Source organism: Centruroides sculpturatus, unplaced genomic scaffold (assembly GCF_000671375.1).
Source record: "Centruroides sculpturatus isolate CEXI.00-Female unplaced genomic scaffold, Cexi_2.0 scaffold1427, whole genome shotgun sequence".
NCBI lineage: Eukaryota > Metazoa > Arthropoda > Arachnida > Scorpiones > Buthidae > Centruroides > Centruroides sculpturatus.
Window position 1 is genome coordinate 21,156 of NW_019385540.1, and position 27,863 is coordinate 49,018.

General features: G+C 33.3%; 1 protein-coding gene across 1 annotated transcript; it reads left to right on the plus strand.

Annotated features, from left to right (window-relative positions):
- LOC111639948 (translocon-associated protein subunit gamma-like) lies at positions 1 to 26,248 on the plus strand. Its single transcript, XM_023385911.1, has 5 exons — positions 1 to 158; positions 2,390 to 2,646; positions 24,457 to 24,581; positions 25,701 to 25,832; positions 26,145 to 26,248. The coding sequence occupies exons 1-5, from the start codon at positions 32 to 34 to the stop codon at positions 26,209 to 26,211; spliced, it is 708 nt and encodes a 235-aa protein (XP_023241679.1). The 5' UTR covers positions 1 to 31; the 3' UTR covers positions 26,212 to 26,248.
- Positions 26,249 to 27,863: the final 1,615 nt, after the last annotated feature.

A 27,863-nucleotide genomic window follows, 5' to 3' on the forward strand; every position in this document is an offset into this window, starting at 1 on the left:
TATAGAAGTTAACAGTTAGTGACGTGTCAAGATGGCGGGTGGAAAGAAGCTTACTAAAGAGGAAGAGCTTTTACTTCAAGATTTTAGCCGAAACGTCTCGACCAAGTCGTCGGCATTATTCTACGGAAATGCATTTATAGTTTCGGCCATTCCAATATGTAAGAATTTAAGTAATTATTAGTTTTTTTATGGCTGAGTTAGTTAGAGTGGATTGACACGTGCTTTGTATGGCTAATGATAGCATATGATAAATCCTTTGGTAATTATACGAAGAGATTATCTTACTGTTTTTACCTATGTATTTTGAATTGGGAGAAGAATTAATATAATAATAGATGGATAAAGTTCTGTTATGCTCTATTTTGATATATTCTTTCAGTCTAATGACTTGATTTGTTTATAATTTTGCTCTTTTAGATGTTTTTATTAAATTGTATTTAATGACAGATTTAACTATTATTTATTATCCTTTACATGACCAGGATTAGAGGAATTTGCATGCCATTTTGATTCGAGTAGAAGAATTGGCTGTGTTTGGCAGAATCGACAGTTGTAACCGAGAAAAGGTGTTTCGTAGTTACATTTGCCAAATGACGAGTGATGTATGCGTAGGAACAAAAAGTGGCCGTTGTCGGTCAGTTTCGGGTAACGTAAATGAAAGATGCTACTAAATATACCAAACGTGTTCCAAAATGGTGTTACTGTAGAGGGTGTTTGGCAGAAAAATACTCGACGGCTCCGGAACTGTTGAGTCTGCCAAATGCGGCCGTTGGATACTTTGGCGTATCCGTGTCGCTTTATTTTTTAGATCCGAACTAAGCTAGCCTTTAAATCGTGCCCATTATTGTTTGGGATCATTGTAATTTACTTAACTATTTTTATCCTTCTCAACTATCGTCTCACCTCTATGTAATGCATGTTAACACTGTTGCACATACCAAATGTACATAATGCATATCCTCGATTGACTCTCTTAATTGTACTAGGAGTAATATGCAGCTTGTAGTACCGAATGTTGCATTATTTCATTAATTACACGTATAACATACAAAGTGGTGAAATAAATGGTATTGTTTGCTATATGATGCTTCGGAAATAAAAATAAATCATTATTCAAGGGTTGAGACTATGGCCAAGTGGTCAAGGTGGCAGCCTACCGCTCTGGGAGACCCGGGATTGAATTCGAACGGGTCAAAAAAATCCCTAGGAATCTTTCGGGAGTTATCTGTTCGGATATGTTGGGCCCTGTCCCTCGCCACCTGGCTGCCCCATTCTGGGCCTAGCCAAACTCATAATGGGCTTCCTAAAAAAGAGGCCCTTTTAGTGCCCATAGGGTGGAAAGAGTTAAAGAAAGAAAAAGAGTTGAGACTGTAGCATTACATACTATTTTTATAAACATTGCCCCTTTAAGGGGCTGTGCATAAATGATGTCCGTACTACAAGCAAGGGAGATCTTTATGACAAGTTGGATGAGGGAAGGGGTTGAACTTCACTGAATTTTTATTTTATTTTATTAAATTTTATATAGCTTATGAATTTATTCATTTTTATTTCAAAATTTCCTGTGTTTTTTGTTTCTACTTATAGTGTCTATCGTTCATAAAGTGATAAAGGTTTTAAGAGGGAGTTGAGTTTTGTTGGATGTACAAAGAAGAGAGGGATTACAGAAACTTTCACAAAGTGAGACGAGGGAAGTAAAAATTTCAAGAAAAATGCAGATGTAATTTATGGACAGCTTCTAACACATCATAACAATTACCTGCATATCTTTGTTATGTAATTTATGGACATCCCTTTTAGCTAGATCCATTAAAAGGTAGACTTTATTTCCTGGCTGGTATGAAAATTCTTGAACCAATAGTAACCAATATCCCAAGTTATTCAGAGTTGTAATCTGGTTGGATGGCTGAGGTGGTAAAGGCCGGCCTTTATCACCACGGCAATCTAGTCATTGGTACATCTGAGTCACCATCGTCACCTGGCAGGTTCCATTGATTGGTCATAGATCCCTAGTACTTTGCATCAACAAATCAATCAATTAATCTTTGTGTGCATTTCATTTTGACCATGGAACAAATAGTAGTAGTAATCTATTATGCAAATATTCTAATACAAATTTTGTTTTAATTACAAAAAGATTTTTAAAGAAAAAATTGAATTGTATATTTTATTCTTGATGAAAACACAAATATTGAATAACATTTATGTTTTCGTTGATGTTTTCAGTTCCTACTCGAAGATACTCAAGCTGCCCCTGATGTTAAACTACTGATTTTCAAAGCAAGATTTTAGTACATTTAGATTACAATCAAAAATATAAAAGATTTATTTATTTTATTTTATTTTAATTCAAAACATAAGTTTATCATTATCACTTTTATGGTTTTAGCACTGAAGATCTTTGAAACCTCAAAACTTTTCAACATGGTGGATAAGAATATTCCTGTGAGGGGCTATGCTGATGCATTGAAAATATCCAAGGAAGCTGGTGCCAGCACAACCATAACTTTCTATCCTTCCTTATTAACCCATGTTCAAGAGAAGGAAGTTTTGTGCAGAAAATGGCTGGCAGACCCTATAAAGAGAGAAGCGCAATCCTCGGTGACTACTTCAACCTTGCCTCTGATGGTGCTGCACCCACTGCTGGTATGTTGTGACTACATAGTCCAACTTTCTTTAGTGCTGCAACAAATGCACTTACAGATGAAATTTCACGACCATTGGATCAGATTTATGAGAAGTTATTAAATGGAGAAGTAGGCACTGAGGAAGTCTCTCAGAAAGTATAAAACTGAGTAATTGCCTTCAGGAAGAATTTAAAGCAAGAACTTAATTACCCAGAGTTTTTTGCTATTGAAGGTAGAACAATAGCTGAGGTATTTGTCAACCAATCTGTTTTAACCTATTTGATAAGGATGCTTGAAATCATGAGGAATCAAGAAGCTGAATGCTTGGCTGGTGGAGGTGCAGTTAAAAAACCGCACCCCTCCTATGTTGATGACTTTGTTTCGTGACTTGAAAACCCCACCATCGACTACATAGGTTGTGTACAAATTGATAAAAGACAGACCACTTATAGAAAAGAAGCTATTCGAGTACCTGTAGAGGAGGATAAGAATTTTAACGGAAGAGGATTTTTGTTGCTATCAACAGCAATAGCTTACCATACTCAAAAAAGAAACAGCACATTTATTGACAAAATTAACGTGCCTGAAAATTCACCGATTCAAACTGCAGTAGATGAGGCAAAGCTCTTAATTGCAGGTCTGGAAGGACAAGGAGCTAGTCTATTCCAACAGCAGATTGCAGCTGTGGACATCATATTCAATACATTTTATTGGCTAAAAAAACTCTGAGTATCAAACCGAAATGCATACAAGGTTGTCAACAAGTTTATGTATTGCATCAGAACTGTACCTATTGGCGCAGAAAAAAGGTCAGAACTAGTCAAGAGAAGCCGTAGTGCCCTAATCAGAAAATTCGCAGAATTCAGCACTGTAATGACAAACATTTACACTCTACCTTTCACATTTACACTCTACCTGCGCTTAGGAAGGTTTGACGACATGATACCAGTGATGGGCACAGTCTGTGTGACAGACTGAAAAAACATTTAATTAAATTAGGAAAATTAATGGTTATTCCAGACTAGTATTGTGTATGAGTATTTAAATTTGAATTGCTTCAAAATTTATTATTTTTTAAAATTTTATTTGATTTATTNCTTGGTCCAATGATAATGTCAGACCATATGGGTTTTCGTTGATTTTATTAAGAAATTCCCTACTGCAACCATCATTCCTTCAGAGTATGAAAACATCATTTACATATCTTGCATACAAAATGATGTCATTTTGAAAGAAGGAAAGAACTTTGTCTTCCAAACGACGCAAAACCAATTCACATAAAATAGCGGACATAGGGCTGCCCATTGGGACCCCTCTTCCTTGCAAATATGTCACTCCTTCAAAGATAAAAAATGATGTGTAACATCAAATTTGCGAGCTCCAAAATGTGTGCATGGTATCTCGTCGGATTTTCTATATTAGCAAAAAGAAAGTCTCTTAGCTCGCAAAAACATGGCGGTAATCTTATGGATGGAAACAAGGATTTAAAATCCATTACAGTCATACACTCATTATCTTTGAGGGTAATGCTCCTGAGCTTCTCCACCAGCTCACAGTGGGACCAAGTCCCAAAAAGCTGGCCAAAAGTCAAAAAATAGAGTTTAAGTTCCGGTAATTTCTAGTCGTGGGTTAGGTCGGACAAGACTCCGAAGGTCAAATTCTAGACTTTAGCGCCCCCTATCCCTTATACCTGCTATTGTAGTTCAGTTGAAAGGGGACCCTCAATCAAGCTAGACATGTCATGCAGTAAGCAAAGATTTCTACGCTATATTCAAGAGGATGCCAAATCTCTAAAAATCAATCGAATTTAAATTTAAAAAATGGAATCTGCAGCTGCAAGTAAGTTGAATACCATTATGTAACACAAAATTGATAATAATATTTAATGTGATAACAGTAAACGAATGATTTGTACGAAAATGAACGGAAGATTACAACAGAAAATTTTAAACACGTAGAGAAAAGTTCATAAATTCTGTAGAGTTCTGCGACTGGACTGATCGCATGTTGTAGATGGAACTATTATTGAATGAAAAAAAATTAAAACTAGCTGCAACTAGCTGCAATTGTGTCATTGGTGCAAGTTCTTGCAATGTAAAACACAGTTTTCTGAATTTTGTATATTAACAACGCGGCATGTTTTGCTCTTTTTCTTGAATTTGTCTGTGTGTTTTGAATGTTGTTTGCATGTAGCATATAAGCTTGAAATCAAACTGAGGCAAGCGGATCACTATCCGCTTGCCACAGTTTGATTAAGGAAATAAATAAATAAGACTCTGAAAAACGAATATACAGAAGGGTTTCCGCATAGAATTGGGTCTAATAGTTGATCAACCAAAGCCTGGTTTTGGTAGCTCGAATGATGGGAATACCGCTTGACAATTTTTCGAAAACTCAAGCATTTCTGCTGCTATTACAGGGGTTGATGAGGACTTGATTAAGCGTTTCTGTGTCATATTGCAGACAATTTCGTGTGACCATGAAATTGATTTCATAGAATTTCAAGATTATGCTTTACAGATAGCTCATTACTTTGTGCAGTTATATCCGTGGTTCTGCGTGTCAACTTCGGTACATAAGATGGTGCAGAAGTGATAAATTCATCGGTATTGCCGATAGGGCAGATGTTTGAAGACGCTCAAGAGTCTACTAATAAATACAGTACATTAAAAAGTTTCGAGAAGATTTTGCAAGAAAAGTTTCCGAGTGAAAATAATGGAAGACATTATTTTACACTTATTATTAATATCCAATCCGTTTATTTCGAGTTTGTGTGAATTACCTCAAAAACACTTGTTGCTTTCAGAAGCAGTTTTATTGTTAGTTGCGCCACGTATACCAGCAAGTACGGGAAGCTCCAGCGATTTCAAAGTTGAATCATCTGATTGTGAATCAAATTATTCTTTGGATAACGATGCATGAACTTTTAAATCAACTGATTGTATGTTTTATTGTATTAAACAATATATGAATTTATTTTGTAGTTTTCCTACAAAAGTGGTTCATGTTAAATCCGTCGTTTTGTTTTTATTTCAAATTTTGACTTTGTATTCATAATCAGCAACCCCGAAAACCCTTGAGTACTGACTTTCAGCCAAATTGATAACACTTTTGACTTTTGGTCAGCTTTTTGGGATTTGGCCCCACTGTGCAGCTGTACTGCGTTTTTTATAGCAAAGGGATATTCCTGTATTTTCGGTCTTATAAAATTGACCAGTTGCTTGTCAATAGGAAAGGTANTCGTGAAGTTTCATTTGTTGCCTTTTTCTTTCCTTAAGCAAATGTCAGTAGCAGATGATCGCATCCAAAATGCCTCGTTTTGCATTTGCACTGCTTTCAAAATCTGGATCTTTCGCTACAATTTGATCAACGATTTTGGTTATCGTTACCAAATTTTTACTAAGGAAATCTGTAGAGAAATTTTTTGGGTTCTTCATTTTCAGAATATCTATTTTCCAGTTCTACATGAATTCCTTCCTTGTTCTGCCAGTTCTTGAAGGTCATTGTTGATAAGACTCTCACCAGAAACCTGCGGCAACTCCTCAATATCCTGCTCGTCTAAATCTCCTAGTCCTGCTGTATCGATTAGATTGACAATTTAGTCAATCTAACAATACAGCGATAGGCTCTTCTTGTTGAGAATCCTTGGAAACTTCAGCCATTACTTCTTCCAAGCTTCATTCGTGCATTTATCAGTTATTTCTTGTTAGGCAAAGTTGATATTGCCTATGGCATCCGTGATGATATATTTTTTCCAAAATTGCACCAAACAAACATAGATTTAAAGAAAGTACACCTTTTTGCCATCTTTTTCTGATTGGTTCATGTTCGTAAATAATCATATTATATACGAATCAATGAAATGCTGTGATAATTTAAATCAATTTAAATTTTGAGCTTTTTTAAGGCTTCGAGCAAGACCGCGTTAAGCAGGGTCTTACTGTACACAAAACTTAAATCCTAGGTGAGTTTGTAGTATACCCTTCATACTCATCCTCCCTTTGTATCAGTAAATATTTTAATTAATTTTTGTAACAAAGATTGTATTAATTATTATGGTGTTGGTGAAATATATCCTATTTGGTTAATATTGGTGCTTAATGCTATGCAACACCAAGGTCAAGACGTAGTTAAAGAAAAAGCTGCTATTTTGTTTATGTGCTGTTTGTGTATATATCTGAATTTAAGAAATTTCCTGAGTATCTGACAGCTTTCTGAAATGTGATGTTTTATAATGAATCTCTAATGTTTTTAAACTTCTGTGTAGTGTCTGCTGTGATATGACACCTGTGCACGAAAAGACCACAGGTGCAATAAGTAGCCTATCCATTTGCCGAATTTCCATTTATTTCGTGGGCGAGTTTTGAGTATTTTCTAATATTTTCAGTTTATGTATTTTGTATATTGTGGGTGTTTGGAACAGCTATGTCTGTGTTAGATATGATTTTATTTTGTTTGCCAATGAATGTGATGTCTGGTCTATTGTGATGGATTGTTTGTTCTGTGATTATGGCAGCAAGTTCATAGTGTATTTTGTACTGTTTTATATGACTGTCTTAGGTGTATATTTGTAGTATGGTTGTTGGATATATAATAGTTTGTGTTTGTGTGCAAGCTTTTAATGTATTGTATTTGATATTCGACAAGTAGTCAGTCTGTGTTAAATGGCTTACAATCCTATGTGATGTGCTACAATCTAATTATGTATACGATGAGACGTTTCCTACAAATGTCATCTGGAAATATTCTCTGTCTCTCTTAAAATGTGCTTCCTGTAGTATTTTGTATTTATGATCTGGTCTTGCATGGCAATTATGAACCTGTCTCTCCAAAGCAATCTCCATGAGTCAGCTAGCTATTCTTTCAACATTATCCTTGTCAAGATTGTTAGAATGCTTACCATGAAGCTCCATCTGGTTTCAGCACTGCTTCATAATGTGTACTGTGTTAAATTTAGGTCAGTGTTGTAGATTTAATGGTGAACTACTGTTTTTGTCTTCAATATTTCCATTTGTTTTTTTGTAGAAAAATACTTCTAGTATCTCTGTTTGTAATAAAGATTTACTATTTTTGTGAGGATTAGTCTTCCCTCTTTATGATGAAGATTCAGCCTTTCTATGGACAATTTAGTGTGGTGTTTGTTTTATTGATGTTTGTTTATCAATTAACCTTTAATCCCTTTTTATATATAATACGATAATATACTTTCTACAAATACATAGTACATAATTTTATTGAAGGATTACAATTGAAACCATTATTGTCTTATATGTCTCCTAAAATGCATTTTGGTCTCTGATGTTAAATGACCCTTATCAGTTAGGTAATCATATATTTTACTTAAGGCAAAAATATTGAACAATGTTACAAGACTCACACATTCATAAACCATATATCATTAACATAATAATAATAAAATGATAAAAACCAATAACCAATAAAATATTTATCATATGCTTAGCTGTTGACAGCTTTACAAATTACACAGTGAACATTTGCTGTGTTATATATAATAGTGTTTAAATTATCTAAAATGTGTTGTTTCACTAACATTGCTGTAGTAAAACCTTATGGCCTTATGTTGTTGTCATGTCTCTACGAGCCGTAATTATCAGTTTTAGATGATTAACTGTAAACATGGTCACATGGTATTATGCCACATTTAGAGCAAATGCACAGCAAAATTCACCTGATAATTATGATGTTTTAATCTAACAGTAATTTTATCACCAATTATCCATATAAAATCCATTTTATCTTTCCCAGTTGAAAGTATGTGTGCCAAACTTTAACACATTCATGTATTACCAATCACGTAAGTTATACATATGTATTTAACCAAGTAAGGTTATATCTAATCTAATATACTTCTGGAAGCAAAGACTTGCTCGGGGTCCGGGTGGCGTAACCGGCAAGTGCACCGCACGGCAAGCGGAAGTTGCGGGTTCAAGCCCCATCCCGGGCCAGTTCTTTTATTCCAGTTTTATTCTAAATTTATTTAATAATTTATTTATTTAATTATAATTATTAATTTACTTAAGAGATGGCGCCTAACGGTCTACCTCTAATGTCAAATTACTTTATACTAATCATTTAATTAGCCATATTATAGCCCGATATTAAGGCGATCGTTTGGTGATTTATAGTATATTTCTCGGGCTTTGAGTTGTTATTAGTTACACATATGTATTATTACTCCATGTATCAAGCCATCTATCTATGAATTCATGTTTGTTCCATTAGATTAACAATAAATTTGATCTCATACAAAAATTATTATTAGTTATCTTTTACTTATTATTTCATTCTTTATTATCCACCATGCAAACTTCACTTACACTATAACCCTTTGAACTACACTAATCAGTATTAGTATTATTTAATACCTAAGTAGTTGTGCCATCTATTATTTACTCTCAAACCATCATTATAATTTATCATATTATTATTTTTGTTTCTTTCTTTTATTATAACTATATACTTGAATAATTTTATTGTGTTTTTTTCTTTTTTGATTATTTTTATAGTATTTTTATTAATTTTGCACTCGTATTTATTACAATGTGCATTGACTGCAAAAAGGTTCTGTTACTGTTAAAATGTTCTTGTATTCGAGTTTTTAATTGGAGTTTAGTTTCCCCTATGTAAACATTCAGATTTTTACAGTTACAACTGAATTTATAAACCACACAGCTATATTAAATTATACAATTTATTGTTTCTATTTTCTTATCTTTTCTATTAATCCAAGACATTATATCAATAGTATTAGTGCATTCCAGAATTAATTGGATGTTATAATTTATCAGTATCATTATCAAACAGGCCTTTTATATATGGGACTTTGAGACATTTGACATTATCATTTTTTTGTTCCTTGGATTATCAGTTTGGATTTTAACCAATTTTTAGTTATTTTTTTGGATATCCATTCATTATATACATGTTTAGAATTTTGGATATTTCTTCATGTTTTATTTTTTTTATTAGTGGTCCTGTATTCAATTTTATCAATATACATATTAAAAGCATTTTTCTTGATGTATTCTGGTATTTCAGAGTAATAATTGGTTATCTTAAGAACATTACATTCTTTTTAAAATTTTTGTATAATTAATTTATCATTTTCTCTCATTATTATAGTGTCTAAGAATGGAACATATTGTTATTTTCTTTCTTTTTTTTATCTTAAACTGTATGGATATACAGGTCTACTTTATTAAAACTAACCACTAAATTATTAAAATTAACATTATTATTTTCATATATAACAATACCATCATCCACATATCTTTTATATAGAATTATTCCTCGTATTTGACTGATGTACAAGGTGCATTCCATAAGTAATGCAACCAAATTCATAAAAAATCATTTATTGAACATATTTTTACAATCAGTCAAAAATCTTCGAAATAGCATCCTCCTGCATTGATACACTTGTGAAGGCGGTGTTTCCGGGTCTCGTAGGCATTCTGGAAGGCCTTCTCTGGAATGTCCTTTAGAGCTGATGTAACATAAACCTTGATGTTTTCAATCGTGTCTCAATGTTTCCCTTTCATGTGGGGAAACAAAAAAATGTTGGCGGGAGCCAGGTCAAGGTGGCCGTGGAACAAATCGAGTATGGGTCCTGGCCAGGAAATCGTTGACATTGAAGGTTCTGTGGCTTGGCGCGTTGTTGTGATGAAGTTTCCGCGTGTCCTTGATGTCACTTCAACAGCGCGTGACTAGGATTTCAGTCTTTTGAACACTTCCAAGTAGAAAGCTGCATTTACAGTGATCCTGACAAGTAGGAATTTATGGTGGTTAATGCCTCTGACGTCAAAGAAGACAATTCGGAAGGTTGATGGACGTCCACTGCAAGGTTTGTCGGTAACCTCCTCTCGGTCATCCTTGAATGACTTATGCCATGGAAAGACTTGTGATTTGGAGAAGCAATCACTCCCAAAGGCCTGCTGAATTAATGTAAAAGTTTCGGTGGCAGACTTCCCAAGTTTAATGCAAAATTTGATAGAGTGTAACGTTGCTCCACAAAATGATCCATCGCTCCGTGTTACATTAACTCAAAATGGGGTTCACGGGAACGAACGTTCTCACACACCGGCAGGTTGGAGGCAAACGAGACCGGGCGAGTTTTAAAGCTAACACCCCACACCATCTAGCACAGCAGGTTAGAACTAGCTACAGCATATCGTTGTGTCGTGGAAAAAATTAGTTGCATTACTTATGGAACGCACCTTGTATTTGTTATATTCAATCATGCACGGTTCTGCTAAGATAGAACTATCCTGGAGCCCATAGGAAGTCCTTTTATTTGAGTGTACTATTTATCATTCATTATAAAGTGGTTATTTAAAATAAAAGTAACAAATTTGATAAGCCAATTTGGACACTTAATACTTTCTAATGTATTTTATACCATAATTCCATTCAAAGATATTGAGACATACATATTTTTAATATCTAATGATACTATCCTGTGTTTGGGCTTAATATCTATTCTTTTTAATTTACTTAGCAACATTTCTGTATACAGTGAAACCTTTGTTTTCGAACTTAATTCATTCCTAAAAGTTGTTCCAAAACTGATTTGTTCTCAAACGGAAACAAATTTTCCCATAAGAAACAATATAAAATGGATTAATATATTCTGATCCCCAAAACAAAGCTTTTTTTACCTTTCAGCTGCATTTTTATGCATAAAATTGCCTACAAAAGCAATATTATAATATTTATAACATATTATCCATATCTATGTATATTAAAAGCAAAATGTTCTTTCACCACAAACCAAAACCATCATTTTACAAAATAAACCAGCAACGAGTTGCTCAACTTTTCCAGCAACATTTAAAATTTTGGTGCCGCCATCTGTTATCATATTTTATTAAAAAAATTTTTATATTTTTAACTGTTATAAAATGACAAAAAGCTTAATTTTCAGGATAGGGATGCGTTTTATAAAAAATTCTTTATGCTAATGATGAGTAAAATCATCATTAAGTTAGACCTTACACAAGATACACACGACTCCTAATATCTCTCCAGCTTGTTGACATATAACCACCAAAATTTAATATCATCAATTCCCTTAATAAACAAACCTTCCTGCAAAATTTCAGAAATTTTTGACAAAAATAAACACAAGTTATTTAGCTTGAAAGAGGGTGAACAAAATTGTGCCCCCGCACACTAACATCCATCCATACATACAGAAATTACCCCTAAATTTTTCTGCATTTCTCAATGTTTTAAGGTGTTTTAAGTCCAAAAATGTAAAAATCTTGGGGTCATCTTTTGACCAATTGCCATACTTCCCACTTTTATATATAAAAGTCAGGAAAGTAAAAGTGCTATGAATAGAAACAACACTGATTGCCTGGACGAAATCAATCAAGACAAACAAGTACTTTCTCCACACTTTCTGAAATATCTTTCAATTGCTTTGATTTAAATTAAAATTAATTAATTAATTTTTGATTTTAATTTAAATTTTAGTTTCAGCCTGACTTCCCTAAACCCGATACCAGCGCACAATGAGTATAAGATATATACTTGGGCCGGTAACAGCTTTAGGGAAGTCGGGATTTTACTCCAGTGCTGGAATTAGTGTGAACTTTGTGATTTTAGTTTCAGTGTAAAAATCATTTTTAATTATTATTCTATTATTTTTTGTTTTAATTAACTGGCTACCTAGTATAAAAAAAATTAAATTAAATATTATAATATATAATATTATATTAATAAATTTTTATTCAATTTGAGTTGAGCACCTTTAAACATGGATTCGTGGATGTCATTTATATTACCCAAATGTCAATTAATATGGTTTTTGTTAATTAATTTGATTTAAATTCAGTTGCAATGCATACCGAAAAATGGAAGTATCATCTTACTTGCATGTGCATTGAAATTTAATTTGAAAAACAATGTCGTCAATGGTTTTCGTTGTGACGTCTAATGACGCCAAGTGATCTCGATGCTCCTAACTTCTGAATCAGTAGTCCCGTTCGTTGATTGGTCAGGCCATTGACTTTCTTTATATGTTAATAAGATAAAGATATGCAATAGGTACAGATAATGAATTTGTTCATTTCTTGAGTCCATTTTGGCTGTAGGTGTGGTTTTCTGGCCTTGAGAGTTGATCGCTATATTGCCACTGAAGCACTTTGAGTTGGTATGTTATCCATTGTGTGTGAGTGAAGTGGTGAATGTATATTATGAGCTAGTTGTCATACTTGGGCAAATACAGCACTAGCCCATTAGATAGCAAAGGGAAACTCTGGCAGATTTTTTTTGAACATGAGCCTCTGTATACACTAAGATCTTGTTAACCTGGGCAACATCTGAGCTGGTATTAAGTAGAGAATATGTCACAATTACTATTTCTTTCCATTTAAATGGGTATGCTTATATATCTAAAGCCAAGTGTTTTTTAATCAGCTATATCTTAAAAGGAAATACTGTTTAGTAGCTGTCTTTTTTAAAATCAGACACTGCTTGTGGGCCACTCTTTTCTTCATTCCTCTTCATAAGACTTACTGGTATAAATCAACTTCCCGAAACCCAATGTAATGATACTAAGCCAAACGATCACTGTAATTAATCAGGCTATTAATATGTAAATCATTAATAGCCTGATACATATGTAAATCATTCATGATGAACTGTTCTGAATCCCAGACGTTATTGTTACATAAGATACAGTAAAATGTATAGTAATTTGTGAAAAAATATGCATTTTAGCCAAATTGTTATCATATTTTTATTTATTGTACTGGCTCATGCAGCCGGTACAATAAATACGAAAGTGGTCGAAAACGTTCGATCTTTATATTTTTTTATTTTTATTTGCTGGAAAGTTTGAATTTAGGTGTGATTTGCGAATATGCAGTTCCAGTTTATGGTGAGGTTGTATTTATTTTGGCTTATAATAAATACAGCCTCACCAAATACAATATTGCTTCTCTAATTTTTTGATCAGTTTATGATTGTTACATATAACAGATTTTTAAATGCTTTCTATTTTAGTTAGATCTCTTTTTATAGTTCTTCTATGTTGAACTAGTAATGGAAATGATTAATAATGGAATGATTAGGTGACTTTGACAGATGTCTATCAGATGTTTGGTTCTCCCTCACCAGCTGGTTGCCCCTATTGCAGACCGGCCAAACCCACGGTTGTCTTGGAAAAAGCCATGTTGGTACCCACAGGATAGAAATGTCTTCAAAGTTATGGTGGCCTATGACCTGAGTTGTAATCAGTTTTTTTAAATTAGAAATTACAAAATGCATGTCTTGGTGGGCTGAATGTCAGTTTGCATGAGCCAGTTTGTGGAGGCTCATTTATGAATTAGTCATTTTAAACTTTTAAGTAATAGATTGTGTTTGCTGTGAGTTGGTCATCTCTTCATATGGGCTGTGCCATGGAGGATTATGGCTTGAATTAGAATAAGACTTTAAAATTTAATACAATAGATAGCACTTGAATTTTGGTTTTATTAATTAAATTTTTAAAAGTGAAATATAATGTTTATAAAAATAAGGATGGCCCATTGGAAAATTTTTAATTTGTTGGTGAGCCAGTTCACCGCTGTATAGAAATTGATGATAAATACAGAAGCTAAAAAAATTTTCAATCTATTATATTGATGAGACTATCTTGTCTATAAAATCGTGCTACTGTCAACAGTTGGACATCTTAGAGATACGAAGGAGTACATGTCAGGAGTTGCAATTTGGTATTTGGTGCCCAAATCATGCGCACATACCAGACTTGTAGGTCATCGGGGAACCGAGTCAAAATAAAATACAAAATAGCGACAGTGTTTCTACGAACAGACACTAGTGCGAGGTTTGCACATGCGTTGCTTGTTGGGAAGTTCGAAATGCGAACATTGCAAGATCAAATTTTGACAAACATGTGACACATGTTATGCTTGTATTATCTTGCTCTCGTCATTTTGTTTTTCTTGTATGTTGCTGACACCTCGTTTGCATCCCTTTGACCCATTAATTTCACCGAAATTGTCTAGTGGACGACACTGGCCGTGGCTGGCAAAGTTTGAACAATTGCACTCAAAACCAGCAATACAAAAGAAGATTGGAGAATGAGGACGAGACCTGCCATGTCGAAGTGATCTCTCTTACCATAGCCAAGAATAAGCCCATGATAACGTGACCTGTCATAACCACGACAGCAATGAAGCCTACATAATCTACACCAGGATCCCGAGTACTGGTGTTGGCTTTTCCTCATTGGAGAGTGCTCATTTTTCCCTTTTCCTTAGAAAATGGTGTGCAGTCAAGCCCTTAGTCTCTGAGACATAGTCTTATCCCAAAAATGGCCTTGCTGTTTTACTTGTATGTTGTTATTTTCTTGATATAATATACTACAGAAACTGTATTATCTGGAGTTCAGTCAACCAGGGATATAATCAATGGGGAATGTTAGCATTCATCATTTAGTAATATAGAATAAGGAAATGTAGCCATTATGGATTATTTTCTTGAAAAGAGATGTTCTTTTCTTTAAAATTGATCTTTATTTCCTTCTTTAGTGCCCAGTTGATACCAATGGTATATACTATCAGAAAGAAACTTTCATCCACAGCTTTTAGGCTCTTATGCCAGAAGTGAGGATGTATATGTTGATCTAGCAGACACACAATTGCTACACAGGGTTTTTAATAGGGCACTCCTTAAATACCTAGAAGCCACAGGGTACTTAAGAAAGAGGGACAAGAATATGCTGTATATACTTATCCCTCAGTAGTTTCAGTTCTGCTTTTGCCTGGGCCTATATAAAGTTTTATATGTAATCATTTTAATATGTGAGTTTTTCTTCTCTAGTTGTATTGTCAAATAAATGAAGAATATAATATTTTAAATGTGAATTCTATTATCTGCGATTTCTGATTATCAGGTCGTTTATTTCTCTCTAACATTACCTTGGTTAAATTAACCAGGCATTACTCGTGGTTGGATTTGTAACATCATTACTCCAGGGTGATTGCCGACTCACCCTACATATTTTCATATTTTTAATGATTTGTATTGAGAAATTTTATTTAGATCAGGAAGTTTTGTCATGAATAATACTCATTTTAATGTTTTCCTTACTTCACTTCAGTTAAAATATATTAAAAGTAATTTCGATATAGAAATAGAAAATTGATATCTAATCAGATTGATAAAAAAGAAATACGATACTTGAAATTATTGTTAAACTTAATTATAAAATCTATTCAAGTTATGAATCTGTTTACTCTGAATTTTTAAAATGGCATTGTTTGCAGGTTGTTATGTGGTATCTGCAGATTGGTGCAGTAGGCTACATGCTACACTCTTACAAGTTAGATACTGTTTTCCTATCCTTCTTTTTTGGCAATAATCACACTTTTGTGTTGATACTGATGTTGCCTGTGGAGTATCTGATTGCTTTCTCAATGCTACCAGGATTTTCAGAGATCCTCACTCTCATATGCAAGAAAGAAGCCTACATTTTCTTTTTCAGACTCCTCATCAAGCCATTTTAGAAACATTTAATCATGTTTTTGCATTTAGAATGCAATTAGAATCATACCACCTTGAATGTGAAAAAAGACAGGATTATTTGCGGATGATCACCGCACAACTTGTCCGACACAACCTAAACAAAGGTGACACTGAAAGCGTTAGTGATGACTGTTATTTCTGATTCTGGTAGCGTGTTGAAGGGGTTAAAGAATTGCAATCTGAAGCAATAAGCTTTTCAGCTTTCTGTAATTGGAAGGTATTAGATACTGTAGTGGCAAAATTAAGGATATCTCATCTGATTTTATATACAGCGGGTGATTGGTTAACGAACATAATCTGTTCCAAGACTTTGTTTGTTATCTGACTTGTTCGTTAACCGATTATCGACTTATCATAGGTTTTTATGGGAATTTGATCAATTTGTTTTGGAAACTCTAAAAAATATACATATAGTAAGAAAGTATACAGTATTTATATGTAATAATGAAAATACATACTGCTCATACATAGTTTTGCATTTTTATTAATGTTTTTCCATTTGTGGGTGTTAAACAATCTGTCTAACGTCGATTGCTTTTTTCTCTTCAGGATTTTTCAGAAGTAATTAATAGCATTGTAATTGTAGCGATCCCAAAGCCTATTAACCTCAACTTGGTTTGGATGCCATTCTAAGACCGTTGTTCTGACATCTTCCCACTTCAAAAGATCTTTAATAGCAGATATCGGCATGAATCCTCTTTTTCAGAAGAAAACATACCTTGGCAAGTTTCTTGGTGTTCTTCATTCAAGAGTTCTTAGCATTCTTCTGTCATCAGATCTGTTTCAGGTTCCATTATGAGCACTTCAATGTTCTTTATTTCTCAGATGTGATTTTTGTTACTCCTTTAGCTGCTTGAGTCTTCTTGATTATGCTATATATTTCTTAGATAAGATTGAACTGTGGCCTACTGCAGACCTGTTCAAGCCATACGGCCCAGCAACATCAGAAATCTTCTGCCCACTCTCTACTTTTGTTGTTATACTCTCACCTTTCGAAAATAAAATCCAACGCAAAACTTAACAAGTGCCCACCCGATAGTCTCGCAATTACTATAAAAGAATTGTTTCTGTCAGAAAAATAAAAGGCTGAAATTACAAGGGAGAGTTTCAAAGTTTGGAGGAATACTATCCAATCAGTATATACTGGGTTGAGCATCAATGTTAACGTTTCCTGCGCTCTGAGAAGTTTCGAATTGTTGCCCAAAGACAATTGGTATTCATTATTTTACGTCGCTGTTTCTTGCGTTTGTTCTGTGAGGCATTCGTTGTCCGAACATAAAAATCTTTTGTGAAAGTGTTCGTTATCTGATTTGTTTGTAGTTCAAACTGTTCGTTAACTGATCCCACTGTATATTGTATATATTTAACAGTAGTAATAAGCACACTTAAATATACTTTTTAATATTCTACATTTTTTTATTGGACTTTGCCGACAACAAATCTCTCTATCCTCCTATCCAAACTTTGAATTGGCCAGAGCCACTAAACTCTTTGTAGGGAAAATCAAATATCTTATATCCTCTGCCATCTCAGATCAATGTATTATCCAGGCTCTATGGTACTTAACTGCGATGGTCTAACAAGAACTAGTGTGTTTGGCAAGGACTTGGCTGTTCAGCTGTTACTTAATGCTTATACAGGGTATATATATTCAATAGAAAACTGGAAAAGTGCCATTAAAATTTGGGAGGATGAACAATAGCAGAATAATTTTGACACGCAAAACACCGAAATCTGTGGCAACGGTAGCATCAACTGGCATCAACATGTTGCCAGTTCTGTTACTATAACATTTTTTTTGTTATAAATACACTTTTTTTATGAAAATGATAAATTTCAATTTTATTATTTTGAGAAGTCAATTGCATCATATTTACACATTACAAAATGAATTTCTGGTTATACTTTCTTCATTTTATAATAAAATTTGCTTATTATTTAATTCTCTTTAATCAAATGATGGTTCACATAGAACGAGTGTTTGGTTGTTACAATTGGGTGGCAACCTATGGCATGCAGGACGATTTTCTGTGGCGCGCTGATTGAATAGACTTATAGTTAAAATTATATTTTAATTATTAATTACACACTTAAATGGAAGCCATAGTTCAGTGTAGGCCATGGCATATTAAAAATGAATATCTTGCTTGTATGTTTACAGTCGACCCCCCCNCAAAGCAGATAATCTCTAAAACAATGAGCTTTAATGCTTTCATTTACAAGTGTTACACCTGTAGAGTATGGAGAGAAACAAAGATCAGATTGGATCGGTTGGAAAATTATAGGTATTGGATTGTTCTGTATGTTAACAAATACTAGAGATAGTATGATATTTTTATATGTAAAATCTGAAATTACTGTTAATTTTGAAAATTGCAGAAAGAGACGATATGTATTTGCTTTGTTTGCATAATCTAAATACAATAGGTATCCAGTTTTATGACCTAATTGACTGCTAAAGTCCAGGTATCAATTAAACATAAACAACTTAATAAAAATTGATCTCTAATTTCCCATAGGTTTGGTGTTACAAATTCAGATTTTATTTCTGAATACGAACTTTGAATTATATATCATTTAAAAAAAATATAGCACTTAAATTGTTTTAGACAATCGTGACAAAAATTTTATATCAATTGTAAAAGAAAGTATTCTAAAGCATTCATAAAGAAAAGAATCTGTTGCATTTAAAAATATTTAATTTTAATTATATATTCATATGATGATTTTAAAATTAGATAGAGACAATGACAAATATTTCTTCTATTGAAGACGTAGCCGATTTAACATAACATTAAAGCTAGGTTCACATTAGTCTTTGTTTTGTTCTTTAATGGTGGTTTGTAAGGCGATCAAAGCAAAATGTTATTTGCGTCATAGTACACGAGACCAAAACTATGTTTGAATGTGATTGTCAAACAAATTGAATTTCGTCAAAAGTCGAGATATTAACTGGTTGAATAGTTACCGCAAAGGGATAAACCGACAGTTTGTATGCCAACGTGAATTGAGCTTAATTATGATGATTTTTTGTCAGAGAATTAAGTTTGCAAATAGTAAATTTATATATAAATAAATATTTAATACATTGTGGTTTTAGATTTTTTAATTTTTATTCATAAAAACAAAGTCTCCCCCACAAAGCAAGTCTTGCAAGAAACATATTTATTTCTGTAGTATTGTACTCTTTAAATCTCTTTCTACAACATTTCTTACTCTAATTGTATAGTTGATGATGATGTTGATAAATATATAATATTAAATGTACATCTAAAAGTTTATAGTCTTTATTTTATAACTAAAATTTTCCCTTACAATTAAAATATGTCATTTGTACATTCCGCCATCCACAAATTTTGCGGCATTAAAACGCTCGAAAGCCACTCGAACACACCTAAGATGTAAAGCTTTACTTGTTTTACACTACATATGAAATATTGTCGTAATATTATTAGGTCAAGAAGCAAAGGTAAATGAAATGTATAAAGAATATTACACTTAGAATTTGGGTTCAATTCCTTACAAACATCTTTCTCTTATTAAAATTGTCCATTTTATAAAAATTTTTTATTTATTTTAAAAATATATCAGTCTGTTCTCTTTAGAAGAATAATTGTTTTGTCCAGTAGTAATCAATTTATTAGAAACTGGGACAATTTCAACATTATAATTCTGAAATGTGTGTGTATATTTTTCCAAAACAGCCTTTAAATTCTATGGTACAATTATTGATCTTTTTATACTTCTACTGTATTATTGTTCAATTTCAGATTATTAACTATCGATAACAGTTTTTCTTTATTAACATTGACAGAATTTTAAAGCATTTTCGATAGATTTAGATTTAAAGAAAGAAAAAAACCATTAACTAATATTGCTTATTCAACCGTATGATTGAAGCAGTTAAGGCATTGACCTTATTGTTCTTTCCGGGATTCCGGAAAGGAATCTGACAAGTGTCTCTGGGAATTTTCTGTGGGCAGTCGGATCTCGTCAAGGACCCAGCCAAACCCATGACAGGTGCGATTAAAAAAGCCCCTAGTGCCCACAGGCTGGAAAAAATAAACTGTTAATTCTGCCTGTTTTGGACCAACAACAGTACACGTACTTATTCCTTTGTTTTACATATAAAAGGAATTACTAACTTTAGATGTAATAGAATTTGCATGTAGAAGTAATTAAAAAAATCTTAGGGAAATACTATCCTATCATGTATTAATGTATAAATAATTATGTTTAAATTAGCCAAACAGAAAGAATAGTATTTTACATTTTTTTTTAACCTGTTTGGTAAATTGTACATATTTTTGATAGGGGAAAAAACACATTAGAAACATACACATTCAATTTTTGTTAAGAAATTCTTATAAGTCCACCACTAGTTTTTATGTTGTTTCCTGGTTTGTGGGTCTTTAACTGGTACCAAATGAGCAAGCAAAGAACTATAAGAGTAAATAATTAAGCAATTTGGTAGGAAGCAGGCTGCCTGGTTACCGTCTTGCAATCTCTTGTTAAATCGGAGCGGGACTCAAATCCACAGTTTCTGCTTACCGTGCAGACGTATTGCCAGTTACGCTACCCAGACCTCTGTCCAATCTTTGACCTTTTAACCTGTAGTTCAAATTTGGGATTCTATCATTTCCTTAATTTTGAAATAAAATTCTTGAATTGCTTATCAATCACTTTTAATTTAAATAGTTTGTTCTTTTTTTTTTCTAATTCTCTTTCTGTTGTATGTTGGAAGTTCTGCATAATCATCAGTGTGTATCCGTTTATCAGTTTTTATTAATTCCAAATTCTTTTATAATTTCATATAAACCAGATTTGAGACACAGTATTAAGTGATAAAGCGGAATTTTGTAAATAATTAGCAGCTGTATTATAGCACAATGTAATTCAGACTAAAGGTAGGCAGTTAACTTGCAGTCTTTTATTAAGTTTAATACAGTAGAGTCCCAAAAACTCGGCCTAATGTGGACCGAAGGGTGGCCGAGTCTGTGAAAATGCCGGGTTATCGGGAATGGGGCTAAAAAAGAATAAGTACGAGTGTTTCCTTAGAAAATATTGTACTGTACTTGTATGTATTGTTTACTTGAGAATACAACAGAGAATAAACTGCCCAAGTACCCTTAAACAAAGGAAAAGTATGTACTTTATGAAGGCCTTTACTACATGAAAATAAAAATTAATGAATACACAGTGTACAGTAATTTACCTGATAAGACAGACCTCAGAAAAATACTTTGAGGCATAAAGCCTGTCTATAATGAAAATTAACTAGGGGTTTTTTCACCCTGCCAGGGTGTGCCCGAGTTATCGGGACTCTACTGTAATTAGAAAAGATTGATCTGAAACTGGTTTTAATCTAAAATGCCTGTTAGCTGGACCAGTTAATTTAGACTGACTTGACTTTGCTCACTGTACTCGTTTAATACAAGAAGTCCAAATTACACAATATTTTTGTAATTAATTAGCTTTATTATAGTCCGATTAAAAAATTTGGCCGTATTGTTTGTCGATTTTTATAAACATAATAGTAGTATCTTTGTTTTATTAAACTGCAAACCAGTTTTAAATATGTTGGTTTTTATGGCTTTGTGTAATTTTTTATTTGGTGTTCTCCGTTGATCTAAAAATTGTTTGAAATTAAAAATAATCGGGTGCGGTCGCTGGGTACAATAATTAAGTGTAATATTGTAAAGAGCAATAAACTTGCTCCGTATAACGTTTGGAAAATTTGCTTTGCCTTAACTTGGGTTTTCGTCACGTCGAAAAGAACCGAAAGCCAAAACTTGTTGCAGAGCTTCTCGATCCAGATAAGCATTTTAATCTTGGTTTTATAACAATACTAATAAGGAATTAAGAAATTTAAATAAAATGGATTTCAAGCAAAAATTACAACTCTCTCTCAGCATGGTTTTCAGTAGCTTAGAATGTGGTTTTCTTTCTGTGTCTTCACAAATCTTTTAATGAATTAAAAGTATTTTATTACGTGTGGCATTGGAAACCATATCACATTATCACTATTGTTTTTTATTTTATGATGCAAGTCCTGGAATTGGTCATACATCAAAGTCAGACTACTTGATTGTGAAACATATCTTGCTCGAATTGTCTTTTGATATCCATCAATATGAAAAGATATAAATATATCAATATAGTAGAAAGCTTTATATATTTAATACTGTTGTGTCTGCTAAGTTGATAGATTAACATTGCGACTGTCCCCATTTCTGCTCGCAATAATAGGACTTGAAATTATTTTAACTCGATTTTTCTGGACCTTGGATAATTAATATCTCCAATAGATGATTTGAGAGAGCAAGAAAAATGGGAAAGGCCTATCATAAGTGAAATTGCATGCAAATGTTTTTCTAATATTGCAGAGCTAGAAAAAAAATAAAAACTGCTCGGAAGCTTGTGAAATTTTTTATCGACCGTGGTAATCCGGTTCAAAAACGACAACCCCAATATGTCTCAAATGTGACACAACTGCCTATGTTAAAATATATACAATTGTCTCGTGCTCGAAGGCAGAAGAAACGAGATAAAATTTCCGCTTAAAAATTTCATTTCAACTAATTCTTTAACGTCACAAGATTGGAAGAGTTCAAAAATTGATCACAAAAATGAGTGAAAACTTGCTTGATTATAATTAAATAGTAGTTGTTCAGAGCTCTCTGTAGAAACAACTATTGGGTAATTCTCAACGAATTTGGTATATGTACTGCCCGAGTATTCAGTTTTGATTTTCAGGAATAAATTTTACCAAATATTCAGCTGTTAGCAGCAATATCAACTTTGCCCTATATCTCTTTAATGAGCATATTATATTATGTGTATTTTCTAACAAATTTCAAGAGTTATGCAATTGCATCAAAGTGCAATAATTTTATATCTGTAATTGAAAAGAAACAAAGATATATGTCCTCCATTTCCATACTCTAAAAATTACATTCACTGCATGGAATTGTTGCACGTGCGAGATGCTTGTCCGGATTAGGTTGGGAACGTTACCTCGATAAATGAGTTTTTTCAGTTAGCCCATAATCGAAAGTCATGCGGGTTTGTATCTAGCGATCGTGGCAGCGTGACATTAAAAATGATCAGTCAATTGCTCTCCTTGCAACAAACATCTGGGCATAAGGCTTGTATGCGTATTGACATTTAATGCACATATCTCCATATCTAGCAGCATTGTATCTGGGCCAGTGACATATTCTGTTAGAGTTTCCTTCAAAAAACAAGGACAAAGACATTACACCTCTCAACCCTTCACAAAAATCCACACATTCACCAACAAATTTGTCAGACAGTTGCAAGTGTTCACATAAACTATCATCCAAGCTACAAATGACATGGAAAATGTTTTCTGCCTATTGTAATCACCAAACTCATTTCTTGACCACAGGATATCTTGTATGGATAAAAATGCAAGAACTTTAGACATACCCCACAAGTCAGCATGTAATTTTGATGATGTCTGTGTACTGCTGCTGCAATAACATGTAAACAACTTTTTTTCAATAGGGGTAACAATTTTTTCAGGATGGGGGTAACAAATCAATTGATTTGTTACCCCCATCCTGATTTCACAGCGGAACTTTCGGCCTCTCAATGAGAGGGTAAGAGGAGCTCGTCGTAAACTATTTAGGCACCGAGCATTACATGTTGAACTCTTCTATCTGGCAAGGTGAGTGCCATAATTCATCTGTTAAAGAAGTGTAAAGGATGTTTTACAACTTCTTTTCATACACAAAATTTATTACTAAACATATGTAATATGCACATTAAGGGAACAGCAGCACAATTTTGAAGTAAAATTTTATCCCAAAAATGGAAACTGATTACAGTCAACCCCCCATAACACTGTTGATTTTTCTGTTTTATATGAATTCCATGTTGTATGAGTCACTTACATTTTACAAATGTGTGTGCCAGGCACAATAGTCTGTGGAGAGGGTTATGCAAAGGTTTTGTGCCAAGGAACTACTACTAGCATAAATAAAAACTTAATATTTTGTCAGCGTGATATGTCAAATAATATAGGGTCTCAGTTTCACGAGTGTTTTCTCACCTTTAATCTTGCAAAATGCACACCTTGGTATTGTCAAGTTTACACAGAAGTAACTTGCATAGAAATTAAAATTACAACACAATACAAATTGACAAGAGGCCCAACACTAGTAGTTCTTTGTTTGTAGAAAAGTTTTGTTTCACTCATTACCAAATAAGTATTCGTAAATTTAGTGATTAGCATAGTTGATTTAAGAATCGGTTGCCTTTTTTTTTTTTTTTTGTTAGAGTTGCCGTAAAGAGAGAAGAGGCAGTGACAAGAGAAATTATGAAAAAATTGGCCGACGACAAGAAAATGTCTAAAAAGGAGAAGGACGAAAGGTAATGTACTGTACAATTTATCTATTTACGAATGTATTAATATATAATTACCGTAAGACAACATAAGAAACAAGTAAACATAGAAAAATTTAAATAACAAAGTTTCGAGTATATTATTCGTAATAATGTGAAATATACACTACATCGCCATCGAAATGGCAACCGATCGGCAAAATCGGTATTTTTCTTGTCAACTTGCTAATTACCAGATCTGCACCCAGTCTTCACGGTTCCGGGATAAACAAAAGTCGTGCTATTGTTACACGTTGCAACAAGAGTATCCAGTTAACACCAAAACCGAAAATTTATTATATCTAGGATTTAGACAGAGGAAAAAAAAAAAACTGGAGGAAGAACTGCATGTCTTACCAACTTTTTTTTTCAATAAATTGAATTTAGGTTATTGTCAAACAAATTATAACAGAACGTGAAAATTTCAATTGTTAGAATATGCCATTAAACCATAGCATAAACTAGATGGATAATTAGGATCGTGCGTAGGTGTAGTAAATCTGTCTTTATCCCAAGTGACTTCTATACAGTATGACAATACACAATTGATCGTACAAATATTTTAACCTGTGTACTGGAGTAATTTTATGTTTTTAAAATGCTTCATAATTTGTATTTTCAGAGACAAGTGTTTCTTTTCACACCTATCAATACCAAAATTTATATTTTTTCCCCTTTGTAAAGTAGTAGATGGCCAAATCGAGAGGTGGCGGCTACGACTCGTCTTTTAAGCACGTATTGTCAAGGGAAATCTGGAAATTATAATACTGAGGGCTCCATTTTTAGAAATGCTTTGCACTCTAAGCAGACGGTCAGATCGAGATTACACAATCGGTGCCACGAGTGTGGAAATTATTACCTTTCTGGTGCAGAGGAGTGTTGTGAAGATAACACAACCGTATTTATTGCTATAGTAAAATATATAGATATCTGTTAACCAGATTAGTGTATAAAAGTTCACCGAGAGCATCGATGCTGTCATTCATATTATCACATTGTAATTGTCCAAAGCAGAGCTGTAATATAATTTACCCAGTTTTGTTACCCAAAAAGAATACAGGGGAGGATCTTGTAATTTCTCATTTTGTTTTATTATTATTTTCATAGAATTTTATGGAAGAAGAACGAAGTGGCCGACTACGAAGCGACTACGTTTTCCATCTTTTACAACAACGCCCTATACTTAATGCTCATCACGGTCGCTTCCTTTTACGTGATGCGATCGTTTACGCCCAGCGTGTATCCTTTTACCGGTCATTGTCACATTAGTGAATTTTATGTATAAATACGGTAGAGCTTTGATCGTCTGAAAAATTGACTTTGGAGAATAATTCCGGAAAGCCTTTGCCATCAATAATTATTACATAATCTGTTTCCAATGTTAGAAAATCACTATAAACAGAAGCTTACGACTCATTTTTAAATTAGTAAGGAAATAATAATTGTCATCGGCTACCTGAAATAGGCTCGGATTTTTTGGACGGTCGATGCTCTACTGTATTTTAAAAATCTTTCACAAATTTAACCGCACTTCCTTAACGTAAAAAATAGGAACTACGTGCTGTCGGTGGGAACCGCGGGAGGACTGTTGGCTCTGTTTTCTACAAGTTCTCACTAAAAACTTAAACATTTTAAACTGACAATAAAAGTTTGAACAAAAGTTTTGACTTATTTCTTTTAATAAATTTACACTTGAAATATTAACATTTCGTTAAATTCTATTAAGAGCATACTTAAATAGAAAATCAAGTAATAGACCTTTTCTAATTGTTGTCCATGAAAGATGAAAGCCTCAAGCATAAAATTTTCCGGCATGTTTAAATACGCCACTAAAGGATGATGTAAAGGTCCTTTTGTAATTATCTCTATATTATTGTTCATTACTTACAAAACTACTTTTAAAATACATGTAAATTAACCATATTGAACTATGAAACTTTAGTCAGTTGGTAACTAGAAAAATACCAGACATCAAAATGTTCTATTATCATCTTGACGAAACTCGCAATTTGTCCAAAAACTATTTAACTCTATAAATGCAACTCTCATTAATTAGCAATCATACAAGAGTTGCATCAATAGAGTACAGTGGGTGATCGGTTAACGAACACCTCGCAGACCAAACACAAGCAGCAGTGACGTAAAATAACGAATACCGAGTGGTCTTCCCTTGTCTTTGGGGCAACAATTTAAAACTTTTTGGAGCGTGGGAGACATCGACGCTCAACCCGGTATATACCGATTGGATAGTATTTCTCTAAACTTTGAAAGTCTCCCTTGTAATTCCAGCCTTTTATTTTTCTGACAGAATTTTTTTTTATAGTATTCGCAAGACTGTCAAGTGGGTACTCGTTAAGTTTTGCTCGGTTTCTATTTTCAGAAGGTGAGAGTATAATAGCAAAGACACAGTATAAACAAGAAGACTCAAGCAGCTAAACGAATTAATCAAATTCCCATAGAAACCTATAGTAAATCGATAATTGGTTAACGACAGTCTTGGAACGGATTATGTTCGTTAACTGATCACCCTCTTTTTTTTAATTTAAAATTGAGTAAAACACTGAAGAGTGATGTATACTTTGTTGGTGCTGCTTACGTTATGACAAAACAAGAGTGCATATAATTTCAAAATATTGCAATTAGTTATTGCTTTTAAACATAATGAAATGTACAGATTTTGTATAGAGTTCAGCACTTTGATTCTTAGGTCCGGGTCCGAAGAAAGTTTTTAATTTCTGCAAAACTATTATTATTATTACAGTGCATGGAGATTATACTTACTTAAAAACACTCAACGAAAAAGTTGCCAAGCATGTATCATTTTTATGTTCTAGGACAGGTTTTCCTCTAATTAAACAAATTTTCTCCTCAATCATGTTGGTAATTTTGACGGGTAAGTTGTTCTGTTGCCTCAAACAGAGTAGTCCGTCAAGAATATCATCGAATTAGATTAACACTTTTTAGAATGATTTTATCTAAATTAGACAAAACATGCTTGATAACGAACGTATTTGTTGGTAAGATAAATCTACGAATAGAGAATTGTCGAGCGTGGGGCGCGACATTCTAATCAATGATCAATAGCATCCAGAATCTCTCTCAAATTAGTGCCTTTGTACGAGTAGAAGCGAATGCTTTCCGACAATAAGCCCACGTAACATTAAAGAACTTGTCTATAAGCATATGATTGGTAGCAAGATTATATGAGCCAGCACACGAAAAAGTAGCTTAACAGAAACAGAATAATAAAGTAATAACACGGAGGCCGAC